Here is a 15905-nt window from a genome sequence, read left to right as displayed (position 1 = left end):
GCAGATTGTACAGTGTATTTATCACTCTGAAATTGTATTTATACGTGCATTTAAAAAAACCTCAAACCACTGGTGTGTATTGCCCTGTTGTTAAATGTGTCTGTGCACAGAGACTGTGCAAGTGGGTTTTGAGTTCACCTTTCCTTTGTGTAGATTTTGAACGCTCTGGCACGGCTGGGAGAGGCAGGTGTTAGGAGACACAAGGAGGACAATCCAGTCTGTTTCGCAGAGATACTAAGCGTCTTGAGAGAACAAGCAGGATTGCTGTAGGCAATACAGTGGCCCCCAAAAATTGCAGTTCTACAATTGAGCCGGTCTTTTCTTGTTCTTACCAGGGGGCATTGTGTTCTCTGAAATGTGGTTTCCCTGTAGCCTGGAGGCACAGGAGCTAGACGTCTGATAACAGAACCCTGGGATTTTCAAAAGCATGGCCCCCACAATCAACCTCGTAGGAATGGGCTTACCCGTAACAGTTGCTTTGTAACTGTGGGTTCTCGTGTAGGCTGAGATTGCTGAGTACTGGTGCCAGTCACCTCGGCTGTCTGGATAAACTAGAGATCAGGGTGTGAAAGTTTTCAGACGATTTCTAATCCTAATTTGGAATCTCTGACACCTGCCGACCTCAAAGCCACGTCGGGCACGTCGCAGGCGGCACAGCCCCATACCGGAGGCTCAAGGCTGATGGGAGGGGAGGCGTGTCCCTCACTGACAGCACCACGTACACAGGGGGCGCTGTGGAGAAGAGAGTGCCCAGGTCGGCTAATCCCACTCACGCCCCACTCAGATGAGGAGGTGACACACCCCAGACTTGGACCTGCGCTGACAGCATCATAGAGCTCTTCCTGCACTCAGGTGAGCACCTCGAGGAGCCCCAGAACGTCTCATTCTGCAGGAGTTTTACCTGTTATCCCAACAGCGATTCTCTGGCTTGTCAGACAGGCAGAAGAAGACACGTCTGTGACCTCATGTACACCAAATGGCCTTTCAGCGGTGGAATTATCTCGGCATTTGTCAGCTTGATGAGAGGAGCTGTGTGAAATCCCTTGTTTTCAGGGCCGGTTTATTGCTGTAATTCCCCAAGACTGGAGTACACAGCCAGAGGACACAGGGGTGCTTATCTGTCGGTCAGCGTCACTGTCCTACCAGAAACCCTCGTGGCTCAGTCCTGGCAGAGGAGTGCTGTTGTTTGTGTTTGTACAGATTAAACATGTCTGAGTAATCAAACCCCATTAAGGCTATCCTCTGTGTTGGACAATTTGCTGTCAGTTGTGCTGAGGAAGTCTCTGCTCTTCTCAGTCAGTTTCTCTGGTTCTGCTGCCAGTAAGAGAGTCAGAAGCTTTGTAACTCAGGCATTCTTGAGATCTGGGACAAAACAAGATTTTTTTTCTTAATTTAGATTTTTTTGGTTTAAGTAAAATATTATTACGTGTTTTGAAAGACTAGGGTCTTCCTGTTTGAAAATGTTCTTAAAATCCCCTTTTTGCAGTTGACCACTGAACTCCATCAGACACAGTAAAAAGTGTAGTATTATAAAATAGTTTCTTCTAAAGAGAATGAAGCCCTTAAATGTAACACAATTTAAACATTTTATCAAATATTCTGTCATAGTATTTATAAGGGTTTATTTTAGTTACAAAAATCAGCAAGAAAGCATCCTGTGCCAATGATTTTCTAATACAGTCTTTGATTTTGAATAAAAATAATGTAGGCATACTTGAAATATTCAAAAAAACCTACTTCAGTTGTAAAAGGCAGGTTTTTAATCAAAATAAATGATTATATTGCAGTGGTAAATGTCATTTTCTAGAAAATATTGAAAAAAGACCTCTGTCGGAGGTGATTGTTTGATGACGGAGTTGGCCTGTAAGTGACGGAGTTGAGAAAGGATTACAAAATTGTTGTATTTACTTCTTAGAACATCAATTAAATTTATTTTTTTATAGCACCTTTCACAACAAGGTTGCCCCAAGGTACTTTACAAAGCTCTGTAACAACATCAGTAGAACATCAGAAACTGTCTAGAATAATTTACTTAAATAACAACATTTCCAACTAAAACAGAAACCATTTAATTTTCAGAATACATCTGAATTTTCTTCATTACCAGGTAGTATGAGGTTTATCTTTTATTTACCGGGTCATAGGTGACAGACATGTTGCCCCCCAAATTTCCAGCAAAACGGAAACCATCACAGACATAACTTGGTTTAACAAGAACTAGATTTGAGTTTCAGAATACATCTAAATTTTCATCATTGTCAGGTGATATGTGATTTATTTTTTATTTACTGGGTAGTATGACTGACATGTTCCCCCTCAATAAAGTCCATAACATCTGGAGAAATTTTGCTTATACGGGTGGGAGCTGCCTTTCCTACCATTTTTACCAAGATGTCACCAAGTGGACAGAAACATATGTCTTCTTTGCCATGTCTTGGTTGAAAATGGGCATTTGAACCATTGGGGTGTAAACATTCTACTTCCACATCATGGTGTTCAGAATCCACCGCAAGGACTTTGCACAGCCACCAGTGGTCATCGTACACCACTGCTATCTGGTCCCCACATCCAGGGTTATTGGCAGTTATTCAATTTCTTGTATAACTTGTGATAAAGGGCTCGTGGTGGTTTCCACTGTGTTAGAGGAATGTCCCCGTGCATCTAAGTGGCGTGCCTCAGAGCTCAAAGAAAATAGGCTTGGGCTAAAGCACTCGCATAGCCTTGGCTCAGTGCAAAAGCATGAAAGCTGCCTGTGCCTGTGCCTGTGCCTGTGCCTGTGCCTGTGCCTGTGCCTGTGCCTGTGCCTGTGCCTGTGCCTGCCAGACCCTTTTCATGTGAAAACCTTGGTGGGTCTGTCTTGTAGATGGCAAGGATTTCAGACTTGGTGAGTAGCCAGTCAAATATCTTAATCTCTTTTCCTCCCATGAGATATAGTTTGACATTGTGCAAGCTTGCAGACTCGTCTTTGTGCAGATGCTTTCTTGCATCTGTGATCTCATGGCCTCTAAGCACTCGAGTGTCTGCTGCCCTCTTCACTGCTGCACCAATCCCATCTGGTGCCCCCTTACCAGGTGAAGTTGGGAAGAAGTTCCATTATGCTCTTTTGAATCCCAGTTTGAAAGACGTGTCAGACACGAGAGAAAAGATCTTCTTGTTTTTATATTGTTTGCTGGAAACGTCACACCAAAAGTGCACCGTATGAACAGATGCTTCTCATGGACCTCTCTCAGCACTGGTTCCATGGAGGCCCAAACTGCTGGAGCATCTTGTCGCTGTGCAGAACGCTGTCTTCTCTTTGCTTGTGTAGTACATTCCAGTGTGTAAATTCAGTTGTGGCAACTTATGGCCAAAATGACAGGCTTGGACGTCTGATTGGTACTTGCATCTCCACGCCTCTGAAAAATCCACATGTACAACAGCAGCATTTTCACAGCAGTTTTGAACCAGCTTTTTTTTTAACATCACTTTATTAACCCTTTACAATTTCTTGCATTAGGAATTATCTTTTCACATACCCCAGCTTGCTCTCCATGAGACACACAGACACACAGATAAGGAGATAGCCTGGGGTCAAAGCGCAGGGTCAGCCATTGTATGGCGCCCCTGGAGCAGTTGGGGTTCAGGGCCTTGCGCAGGAGCCCAACGGAGTAGGATTCCTCTGCCGGCTGTGGGATTTGAACCGGCAACCTTCCAGCCACAGGCGCAGATCCTGAGCCACAGAGCCACCGCTCCGCCCCAAGTACAGCTTTCTGTACTCGTTAGACTGGTTCTGAACTAAGCACACGTGTTGAAGTTTTGCTAACTGTAATAGTTTCTTGCACTTCCTAAGCTCTCTCTGTGACTGTCTCCATGCCTTTCTCTTGTCTCTCTCACGTAAGTCTCTCCCTTGCTAATTCTTGAGCCTTACTGTCTGGTTGACTGTTAATTCTCTCCCTTCTCCTTCTTTGGTATTCTCTGTTCCTTCTCCTGTGCTCCTCTGAAGTCAGTGATTGTCTGGCCATGTGTGCCAAAAATATAAAAGCAGGACTACATTGTCTTATTTGCTGTTTTTATTCATCCACAACAATAAATAAATGTTGTAAAAAAAAAAGCTAAACAATTTTAGCTAAGATTCTTAGCTGATTTTAATAGCATATTACAATTACAGTTGATAACATTGTGCATTATCAACTCTGTCAGCCTTGATGTCCACCATAAGACGAAATATCTGTTGACATTGTACAGAGTTGACAAAATTACGTTTGTTTTTCTCGCACGTTGTCTACAGAGTAGCCATTTTGTTTTATCCTATTTCTGACGGGGTCTCTTCGAACTAATGAAATACAAACCTTTTTAATACATGGCGGATTTATTTTTTTTATCTAAAAGACAATGGAGTTGACGTCTTAGAGTTGTGACGTGGCCATTTGAAAACTTATTTATTACATTAATCAAAAAATCAAAAACCTACCAGATCATGAGGAGATGTGTCACACAACGAATCCAGGAAGTGGGAAAGGGGCGCTTTGGATGTAGCTTCCCGTTTCTATTCCTGATTTTATAACACTTTTGTAAAAATCTGACAGTGTCGACACTGAAGTTGGGACACAATTTTTGAGAGACAGCTTTTACAGGAGAAAAAAACATTTATATCAAATATGGCTAAATATAAACATTTCCGTGCCCCTTCTATCAGTCTGTGTAGGTATTTCATTGTTTCAAGAGATTTTTATTTTTTTTTTTGCCATTTTGCAATTCTGAACCCTGGTCTAGGACAGGGCCATTTTAGGTTCTCCTTGATTATGAAATGATAAAAAAATATTGCCCCAAAAAAGGTTTAAAGGAACATAGATGCATACAAAAGCATCTAAATATTAATTTAAAACAGTTTATAACATTTATGTATTCATTTTTCAGCCATTTTAGTAGGCTTTATTGGTAGGACATGTTTTGCCCAAATTCTCAAGAATGCCTAAGCTTCTGAAAACATAAAAAAGCTGATGTGCTGTGAAGTGAAGCCCGTCATATCTCAGAAGGAAGAGAGGTTTTTAAATAGCTCTCTTTAGAACAGTTATTGGCAGTTTCAACTTGACAAGACTGTCCTCCAATATCTGATGTGACTCCCTGTGATTAACTCATTCTCTGCTTCCTCTCCACACAAAAGGGAACAAACCATTGGCTAATTATCAGACTTAACATGAATTCTAAATCATAACAGTGGACTATTAAAGGTTAACCCATAAAGACATACCGCTCAGATGCAATACTGTCTTCTTACAATTGTTTTCCTTCAAGCAAAGTTTTGAATAACGTCTTGTTTTCTCGGAAGGGCAGTCTGCGAAGAGTATGTAATTTTATCTAGATTTAAATCCCTTTGGAATTTCATCTACAGTGTTTTGCTGATTGTTTGTTTATGAATTATACCCCATAATGAGCTAGGTCTTTGATATAAACTATGAAGAGCACAGATCCTGGTATAGAGCCCTGTGATACTTTTAATTTATTACATCACCACATTTTGAGCTTCACCCATTTTCTGTTTGTTAACCAGTTCTCAGTCCAAACACATCATCTTCCTGAATGCCTACTGCCTATAGTATATTTTCAAAATTAAGACTTTATGAGGAACTTTAGCAGAAACCTTATGAAAATCTAAATATGCTATACTGTATATCCATTACTTTGTTGCTTGTTTAAAGAACTCTAAATTGTTGGTTGGTTAAGTAAGGCCCATCTTTTCATGCTGGCTGGTCCCTGGATATTATGTCTATATACATGATCATCTAGTTCAGCTCTAATAACTATTTCCATAACCTTACGTGTAGATATCGGACATATGGGACTATTATTGCTTGGGTCAGTTTTGTTGCCCCTTTAGTGGATGGGAACTACTGTACATTACCAATTCTCCAGACCCTGGGACCTATGCCAGTCTTGAGTGACCGCTGGAATATATGCATCAGTGGCGTCTGGATAACATCCCATTTCCTTGAATATAACTGATAGGATGCTATGGGTATTTCTGAATCGTGCTTGCCTCTTCTATGCTGATACTATTCAGTGAAGAATTTTGTCCGTCCACTGTCTGAGGCAAGTTGTTTTCTTGCTTAGTGAATTCCTGGGTGAAATACTCCTTTAGAATGTCAGACATTTCCCTTTCAATGTCTACAAGTTTCCCATTGTTGTCCAAGATATACATTACTTCATCCTTTATGGTTCTTTTGCTGTTATAGTACTGAAAGAACATTTTATATTTAATTTAAGCCTTTTTTGCTATACTCCTTTCCTTCTATTGACCTTTCTAATATCATTGTTACCTGTAACTGGATAGTGTTTTTAATCATTTTTAAGAGCCCTTTCTTTTATGTAGGTCTGAAAATCCCCGGTGTGCTTTGAAGAAGAGCCCAGGCACTTGTTTCAGGAACAGCTTTGTGAGTCCCTGCTGTGACTTTGGTGTCAATCACCGATGGGTTTGGGGACTTGCTGTGGCTGAAGGAGATCCTTTTGGCATAGCTGCCCATTGCATGAATACTAATGTTATAATTGCAGATTTTTAATCAAATAGAAGAGGGCCATAGGGCAAAACAATGAGGTAGATCAAGTTCTGAGCTTTTACTTTATTTATTACTGATTTATTTAGAAGCCCAGAGCCCATTTTGTTTGGATTGTATTTGCATTACCAGGTGGATTCTTTACTGTTGGATACGCTTTCCAATATTTGAACAATAATTTATTTAGTTCTTGCTATGGTTTCATTGAAGAATAGAACATGAGTTCCAGTGTCTCCTTGCAACCCGTTGGATCCAAGGGGCAGATGCTTGTGAATGTCCAGAGCCCGCGGTGTTTGCCTCGAGACGCCCTGTGCCCTCCACTGTGCTGGTGGGCTGCTCATGTGTGCCAGTGCTCATAAGCCCTCAGGGCTGGTTCTTCTTCAGCGTTGATCCACTGGCTTTCCTGTTAAGAGCAAACCTATAGCAGCAGGACTCCAGCTGGGAGCTGGCGCATGCTGAGTGCTCTCTTCTTGCACTGGGAAGCAGAGTATGAATCAATATCTGAAACAACAGCACAGGGACTTTCCAGGAGATTAGCTTCTTGACAGGCCTCTTCAATTTTCAGTAACTTTTGAAACAGGAATCGGAATTTAGTGAAGTAAGAATGAGTGTTTCAGCCTTTCCTTATCAGCTTAAAGTAGGGGACTTTAAAACCTTCATTTTCAACACTTTCACTATTCTTGAGCGATTATCACAGGGTAAGATTGCAAAAGCTTGAAAAAACAGCCAACATGAGAATGTGACACATTTCAGTAAAAGCAATATAGATCTATTTATTCTTTTGAGAAACATGTTTATTGCAGTAACAACGAACACATGCGCAAACCCCCAACCTTACTGAGCTGGACAGACCGTTTCCCCCACAGTTCTTATTAAAGAACTAAGGACTGTAATAGAAAGAGGTGCCCAGGGGGCTGCAGTCTTCCTCCTGGTGGCCACTCTGTTGGTTTTAACCCAGCCAGGTCTCCAGGTCTCCGGACTACTCCTCTTGTTCAGCACAGGAGTAAGTCTGGCTGTTTGTATGGGTTCCCAGTTGAAAATGGGTTTTATTAGCAATACGTACAATCATTTGTTACTCTTTTCGCTTAGGAACACAGAGCCTTCCTAGCATGCATGAAACATTTTAGGCCTGACATGGTCTTTGGGGAACTTAGGATTGCCCCCAATGCTCTGTCATTAGCAGAGGAGTTGACTTGTCACGTATGCTCACCTGTATAAAGCTGTACCAGTGACCCTCGGCACTGGTAAGAGGGAATGAATGGGTCCTTTCAGACTTAATTCTTACCGGCAACTTTAAACTAAAAAGTGAGCAAGGAACTGCGCTCAGGATTGGATTGGCACAATGAAATACTACTCTGAGAAGCTATAGGAGAAATAGAGCCTCTTGATACTGGGCTCTCTAAGCCTCAGAGTGAACCACAGTGCAGAAAGCTCTTGAAGTGCGTTTGCTGATAATTCAGGATGTGATAAAAGCTGTACATGCTGCCTGAGACACTGAGACCAACACTCCATGTGTGGGGCTGAAGTACTGTAATCTGTGTATTGTGTTGCTTTTCAACAGCTGCCTGGCATAGTGAATTTTGCATTTCCCTATAATGGCATTTTAATTGGAACCACTTGCTTATTCAGTGCAAGTTACTTTCAGGGACACCACATGTTAGTTATAAGGGTCACAGCATTCATGGAACTATTTGAATGCCCTGATATAAGTGAAAATCTGCATTCTGATACCACTCTTTATCCAGTTTTGTTCATTTCATGTATTTTTGGCTTTTATTGCAGTGGTGAGTATGGAGCAGGAAATGTATTTTTCTTATACAGGAATGCAATTTTCACTTTTACTATCCTTCATACTTGTGTTCCTTTTTTAGGTTTATGTACTGTACTGGAATTTTGCGTAGAAATTAATCCAGCGTAACAGTTAAGATCTGAAGTTTTCAGGTGCGAAATTGACTGATAAACAAACCTGCAGGTGTCCTCAGCGCCGCCAGAGACAGTGTTTCAGAGCTGTGGAGTCGAAAGTGCCACTGTCACTTTGTGAAATGAGCACATTGCACCAGCAGATCTGAAATAATCTGAGTGCAGTAGATGTGCTCTACTTGCCAGTGACGGACAGAGTTATTTTTAGACCTTTACAGGGGAGATTTGTTCCATCTCGTCTTTACAGAGGGATGTGCAGCACATGGGGTCCCCTTTTCATGGGTATCATTATCTAAATGTGGCAACGCTGTCAGACAAGAATTAAAATCTCATCAGTCGAGACGCTCGGGACTCTCACTGGCGTGACCGGCTCTTTTTTTAAGTTTCCAGATTTCCCCCTTTCCCCTTAAACTGCTGCTTATTCCGAGCCCGAGTTCCTCCTTCCACTTTTAAGACTGCAGGAATATAACAATCCTCAGAGCATCTAGGAGCTCTGGCCTGGTGCCACTGACACAGGAAGTGCTGTGGGAAAGGGCCGTGCTGCAGCTGGCTGGGAGAAGGCGCGTCTCAGTGAGGAGGCCCTCTAATTAAGTAATCGGGGGTGATGTGGTGCTTTCACAGCTGTTGCATCATCTGAGGCCAGAGCCACGTGGATGGGCGTCCCTTCCAAGATGCCGGTCACCTTGGAACTCAGAGAGCTCATCTGTGGAGGATTGTTGACAGAGAATCGAGAATTCCTCTGTATATTAGCAACATGATCCATCATATGCTGCAGTAAAAGTGCATGGGCAAAGCAGAAAGCCTACAGATTGTTACACGATACGTCTGTCTGCTCAGAATTATCCTAAATAAAGTAAGCATCTTGAAATATGCAGCATCTTGCTCTGTCCTGTCTAGAGTGTGCAGTTCATCAAATAAAACACCACTCCTCAAGGCTGATGCACAGGATGCAGTTGGATGTCATGTTCCCTTTGTTGTCTTCCGATCAAGACTGAATAGACTCGGTTCCTCTTGACAGAGATCTAGAGGGCGCTGGACAGTGTTGGGACTGCAGGAGAGGACAGGCAACAGGTAGCAGCGATCGACTAGGCCTTTTCAGAAAATTTCACTACTCCCAAAGAAATTTAAGGACTGTGTTGTACGGAGTTTCTCTTGTACAGAGATTTATTAGTAGTAGTACATGTTGACTTTATCATTTGTCTCACAGTCCTTTTGTACTGTCCTCTTGCTCTTAAATTGATTAATCAATTTGATATTGATTAAAGCTGAGGCACTGGTGTGATTCCGTTAGTGAGTCGTGAAGAGGGCAGCATGATGGCATGAAGGGCAGGTCACAGAGGCGCACCTTTGTTGTGGAGTTTGCATGTCCCACTTTACTCAGACACTTTACAGCTGGCTGGGTTAACTGGTGTGTGGGAATTGTTCCTGCATCCCTCTGCGCTGGGCTGGTGTCCTGTCCAGGGTGCAGTCGCCTTGTGAATGAGATCCAAGTTGGCACAACTCCTTGCAGGAATAAGAGACTTACTGGCCATGTGGGGATGAGCTGGTGAATTAAACCATCAGTGGGAGAAGTCAGGGTGTGAGCAGGAGCTGAAAGAGGGGCAGGTTTGAATGGAGCACTGTTCTGCCCCCAGCCGTACCAGCTCAAATGTGTGTTGCAGTCTTTCAGCCCTTTGTTATTCCTCTTCATTGCCTGGCTGCCATACAGTACGTGTTAAGAAAAAAAAAAGCACTTTCTTTTTCCCCTTGCAGGATCAGCAGTTTGCTGGTCAGTGCACAAAGACAGTTCAGCTGGAGTGGTTTTGCTGAACACAAGCAGCCTTCAGGACTTGTAAGAGTTACATTTTCATTTGCGATCAGGACTCTTTGACCCATCCCCTCCATTTGCTGCTACCCCTTACATCGCACGCTCGGCTGACGGTTAAATCATGTGCATGGCCTGGAGCGGTCAGAAATCATAGCGGTAGCTGTGTAAGGACGGGGAAGAGTCCATTTCCCATTGCTGTGGAACCCAGTAAACCTAGCACGGAATTCAGTGCTTGAAGAAACGTCTCTTTCAGTTTGTTTCAATCCTTGTTTTAGTTGGAATTTTATTTCTTTCTTATTCCTGTCGGCAGAGAAAGAGAATGTGCGCTCGGGAAGGGGCTTCAGAAGCATTCCTGTCGGAAACGGTGATTCTACTTGACTAAGAGACAGTACTCTAGGGCAGAGCTGTCTGACAGATGAGTCTGCAGACTCATCCGTTGCACCATAATGACTCAGAGCTCCAGTGTAAATTTCTCCAGTTGTTTTATTATCTTTTTTTTTTTAATGAAATTTCAGCATGAATGATTTGCTAATGAGCTTCAGAGTACTGAAAGAAACATCCGAGTTTCCTCTGCCCACTCCCTTGCACTTTGTCATGCTGGTGTTGGAATGAAAATGGTCTCCACCAAACTCCCAGTGGTGTTTTTGCAGGACGGGGAAAGCCACATTACAGAAATTTCAGTTCTAGACACCAGGCTGGTGGACAGGCGCAGGAGCCCTGGGCGTTCAGCTGCAGGTCAAACTGGGTTTGCCAGTTGTGCTCTGTATCTGTTCTCAGAAGAAGCAGCTGGAGCTGCAGGACGGTGTTTTCTCTCTGGAAGGAGAAGAGGGAAAAGGCCAAGTGCTGAGCTTTCAGTCCGGCGGCCTGTGTCACTTCCTGTGTTGAGTCGCAGGAAGCGGAGGCCTAGCCCGGACAGAGAGGTGCCATTGTCCCTCATGGTCTCTCCTCTGCTCTGCAGGATGACGTAGGGGCTGAGCGGGGGCACGCGAGCTGAACAGAGATGAGCCTGACGTCCTGGTTTCTGGTGAGCAGTGGGGGCACCCGGCACCGCCTGCCAAGGGAGATGATCTTCGTGGGCCGAGACGACTGCGAGTTGATGCTGCAGGTACTGGCAAGTCTCCTGTCCCTCCCCTGGGTTAGTCTGTCAGAGGAAATCCCTCTGAGATGCACTGAGAGTGACGGCAAGCGGCCCATTTCCTGAAACACTTCTATCAGCGTGACTTGCATGTATCAATAAACATTATAGTTTCCCTTTACCTTTACTTGCATTCAACAGCTGGTGGTTCTTTAAACGGGATGCTGAAACTACAGTGACTTTAAGGCATCGCCGACCCTCTGTAAGGAGTGCAGGAGAGCTCACCGGTGTCCGTCATGCCGGCCTGCTGGGCGGCACCAGTGCGGCCAGTCGACCCAAGCTCACTGGGCCAGCTGTGCTCACTGCTCTGGGCTTCCCTGTCAGAGCTCGCATGCAAGCCACAGGGCTCCGCTCGTGCTCCAGACTACTTGAGTATTAAGAAAAATTTCCTTCCCACCTTGAGTTCCGCGCGTGGCACTGCCTAAAGACTTTTCCGACAGAGGCTCTCGGCTAACAAGCAGCACGAAGGAGACCAGTGCCGTGCGCAGTGCACATTGTCCATCACGTCACTGTGTCAGTCGCTTCACAGACTCGGCTTCGGGAGGAGCTTTTCTTCATTGTCTTTCTTTCTCGAATTCATTGGTTGGGTGTTCTCAGTGCCTCAAAACTAGAGATGAGCAGACGTAGCCTTTGTGGAAAAACCGCAGAAGGGGGCCGGGAGTCTGACTCGGGGAGCCGCGCAGCGCTGCGATTCTGCCCGTGCGGGAGTGCAGGAGGACTGGTTCTGCGCACTGCTGTGGGAGCTGGGCTTGCCGTTCCTCTGACCTGGAGACGAGGGCAGGGACAATGGCCGGATTCTGTATTCACTCATGACCTTTGGCCCCCGGGGAGCTCGAAGTCGTGGAGCAGCAAGAGAAACAGAGCCGACATTGTGACGGCAGTGCGGAGGGCTGGGGAGTCTGTAGCTGAGTGAATTTTCATTCATCCGCAATGAGAGGAAGCTATAAAACACATCTCTGCACGAGATTTGAGTGACTCCAGTAGGTTCTGATACAGGGACAATGGTACAGAAATTAATGTATATACTATATACCGTATACATCTTACAATGTCGTGTCATTTTCCAAAGTGCTTTATACCATACAGTGTCGCAGGAAGCCAGAGCCGGCAAGCAACGAGCGCAAGGCAGGGTACACCCTGGAGGGGACGCCAGTCCATCGCAGGGCAAGTGCAAGCCAGTCATACATGGGGACAATTTGGAGGCCACGGTAAAGGCGGAAAGGGGAAATTTGGCCCACCGGGATAACTCCCTACTCTTATCGAGAAATGCCCAGGGATCTTAAATGACCACTGAGAGTCAGGACCTCGGTTTAACGTCTCATCCGAAAGACGGTGCCCACTACAGTATAGGTCTCGCATCCAGGTACTGACCAGGCTCAACCCTGCCAAGCTTCAGTGGGTAGCCAGTTGACAGCTGCAGGGTAATATGGCTGCTGGCATCTTACAATCTACAGTTCAGTTTTTATTAATTAGTCGGTATCTAGACTTTAGGTGTGATACTTCTTATCTGGGGCAGTGTGAAGTAGTGGTTATTGCTCTGCGCCTGGTTGCATAAAACAACCCAGCCTAGTATTCCTAGCCTAGTGTTCCACATAGGGATTTTTTTTAGATCCTCCGATCAATTAGCTGCTAACTCCCAAATAGGTAGAATGGTCTCCTCTTGTTAGTAACTGTTCTTAAGTCCCTTTGTTCAGTTTTATTGTGTGCATCTGCTGATTGGAACAATCAATGCCTAAAATATGTGAGAACATTAGAAAGGTAGCGGATGAGAGGAGCCATTTAGCCTGTTTAGCCTGTTTCAGGTGTAAACCTTTGTACACCAGTCAGGGAGACAGATGTTTAGGGTGTCTACCAATGTGTTTCAATCGAATGTCCTCTGCACATCCCATACAGTCGGTACCCTATGAACAAATGGGTCATTTCACACTGTGAAATAGCCTTAATTTGTCTTCGCTTTGTTCTCTTTGGTGAAACTTGACACCGAGATGTCTAGGAGCAACACGGCTGTGTGTTGTATCAGACTGGAGATGATTTATTTGTTGTTGTGGCCTTCTGCTCATCTTGGAAGCACAGAGAGGCGAGACCGGATGTCTGAAACTCGGGGAGCATGGTTCTCTGCAGAACGGACATCAGCTGTTAATAATCCGGCCTCGGAAGTCTTCCTCACAGCATCTGCAGTGAAAGCAGAGCTCAGCGGCATGGTGGAGATCATGGAAAGAAGCTAAGCAGCTATTTCAATCTGAGCGTCACAAAGGAGCAAGCTGTCTGTGAGTCGAGAACAAGAGACCGTGACTTGGTGTTTGTGATCGTGTTCCTGCATTTAAAAGGATTTAGTGCTTTTCAAACCCCTTTGGCTGGGAAGGGTCATAAACGCCAGCAAGGCGCCACGCAGTCTTCCTTCGTTGATGCTTCCTGGTTTGTTCCAGGACATTAGTTACACCTCATGTTTTCCCAGACTTATCTGGAAGGACAATCGGGTCTGTGCTAGAAATGTAGTTTTTCACCGGCAGCTCCTGGCGCTGTGGGTGAGATGTTTCCGGGGAAGCCGCAGCTCCGAGGAAAACCGAACAGGGTGCGGGGTCGTGTTCTTCACCGACTCCCCCTCGTGTGACCACACCCCGCCAGCTCCAGAACCGCCCGGGCAGTCTTCTCACGTGCGCCATGTTTTTTGTTGTTGCTTTCGGAAAGAGGAAAGCAGATTTTTGAAAAACACAAATATTTAACGGTCGTGTGCAGAGTAGACTTCAGAGGAAGACGCGTTTTGTTCACAGACAAGTTTAAGGAGGGAAATGTTGATAAAAACACCCACCAGGTGTTATGTCTTGTTGGCTTCTAACTAGCAGTCACCATGACAATTAAAGCATTCGTAAGCTCCTGACTTGGGTGTATTAATAGAATCTGGGGCAGATTTTTCAGGGTTAATTTTAGCAGGAGCGTGCGGGGGGAGCGGGCAGGGTGCCCGGCGCTGGGAGCGGGCAGGGTGCCAGCGCTGTGACGAAATGGAGCCAACAGGGTGGACGGGCCTGACTGCAGCCACAACATCACTACACAGCGTCTCAGGCCTGTCCCATAACTTGGTGACAAGGTGGGGCTCTTTGTGGTTTTACCCAGAGACCAAACACCACAAAAAATAAATGCTGTATTGCTTTGAAGCAGAGCTTCAGAGTTAAGTAGCTGGTTATTTGAATATGGGCTCCTTACAATGAAGTTCTGATTTTCTTGGTCAGAATTCGATTATAATGCCCAAGCTTCTGTTGAGAAAAGGCCCGCAGTAAACCGGTTCCCTGTGTGTTTGAGGGGTGTTTGTTTGTGCTGGTCTGGTTACTTGCCCCGGTTGTCCTCCTTTGTGTCTTTGTCCACAGCGCTGCTGTGATCACCGTCCTTACAGTGTTTGCATCCTGCGGCGTCTCTAGACGAGAGCCGAGATTCAGATGAGATGCTTTGTCTCACAGTATATACGCTCACTGCCGAATTTAATTAGGTTTGAGCCAAGTTTTATTGAAGCCAGATAATGCACACATGTTGTGTGGTGCAAAATTAACATAATTGAATTCCCTTGGGCTCCACACTGCATCCTTTGCGTTAACTGTGTGCTAACAGTATTGTATTCTCAGACAAGGTAAGGCAAGTCGTTCAGATTGACACCACCCCTCTCAGCTCCAGTTCACTTTGTTACAGGTGACAGAAGCTGATGGTATTAGATAGTCACTCTTTAGGCCCTCAGTAGGAAGTGGGGTGATTGCACTGGTGCAGTGGACCCCGTGGCATGATGCTGTGCAGTATTCCCGCACAGACAGCTTTTCACAAGCTCAGAGCAGACGGTTGGGAGTAGCTCCTGCTGAATGCCTAAAACAAACCAGGGTCATAGTTTGTAAAACAAAAGCTAAAAAAATAACATTTCATTCGAAAAGCTCCTCAAAGAATTGCCTGTATGTCATTTTACAACCCGAACATCAAAGTCAGAGAAATCAGGAAGTATGGATTATTTCACTCCTTTCCTGCTGCTTTGGTCGTTTTAGATTGACGGGAGCTTCTTAGCTCATTCCTATTCGAAGGCTTTTGTTAAAAATTGCTCCCTGAAGCACAATGAAGATGTGGACGCTTTCAAGAAACCTTTCTCTGAAGGGAGCGTGCATCTGATGTGGATGTCTGTTTCTCTCCGTTACAGTTCGGGGGTTGCAAAGAGCTGAATGGTACAGGCTTGGTCAACCTGATCAAAAGAAGTGATGTGAGAAAGCTGTCTGGTCACCAGTGAGGTTCAGAGTCTGCAGTGCTGTCGGATGCTGGGTATCAGATGAAATCCCCATAGGAGCATTGCTTCAAGCTGTACATAATGTGAGCCGTGTTTGTATTTATCCCCAGTGTGGGGGCCTGTCTGATGAAGACATTTGTGTGGTGCCACTGTGCAGAAACTGAGTAGCACATCTTGTAGCAGAGTGTATTCAGTTTTGAGTAATCCCATGCTATCGGGCCCAGTCATTTCCTTCATCTCCAGGGTAACTGGAAGATTGGC

The 15905-nt window shown here is 44.9% G+C and overlaps 1 protein-coding gene across 1 annotated transcript in view; it reads left to right on the top strand.

The window, feature by feature from the left end:
• Window positions 1-15905, top strand: part of cep170aa (centrosomal protein 170Aa) — a 61590-nt gene that overhangs the window by 4442 nt on the left and 41243 nt on the right. Inside the window, exon 2 of the mRNA XM_088934159.1 lies at window positions 11216-11362. Within this exon, the coding sequence (XP_088790285.1) occupies window positions 11258-11362 (105 nt within the window). The 5' untranslated portion in view covers window positions 11216-11257. The remainder of the gene's footprint in view (window positions 1-11215; window positions 11363-15905) is intronic.

The sequence above is a fragment of the Atractosteus spatula genome, chromosome 15, assembly GCF_055471065.1.
Source record: "Atractosteus spatula isolate fAtrSpa1 chromosome 15, fAtrSpa1.hap1, whole genome shotgun sequence".
In the NCBI taxonomy this organism is placed as follows: Eukaryota; Metazoa; Chordata; class Actinopteri; order Semionotiformes; family Lepisosteidae; genus Atractosteus; species Atractosteus spatula.
Note: the sequence above shows the minus strand (reverse complement) of the source record. Positions and strands in the feature narration are given on the sequence as shown.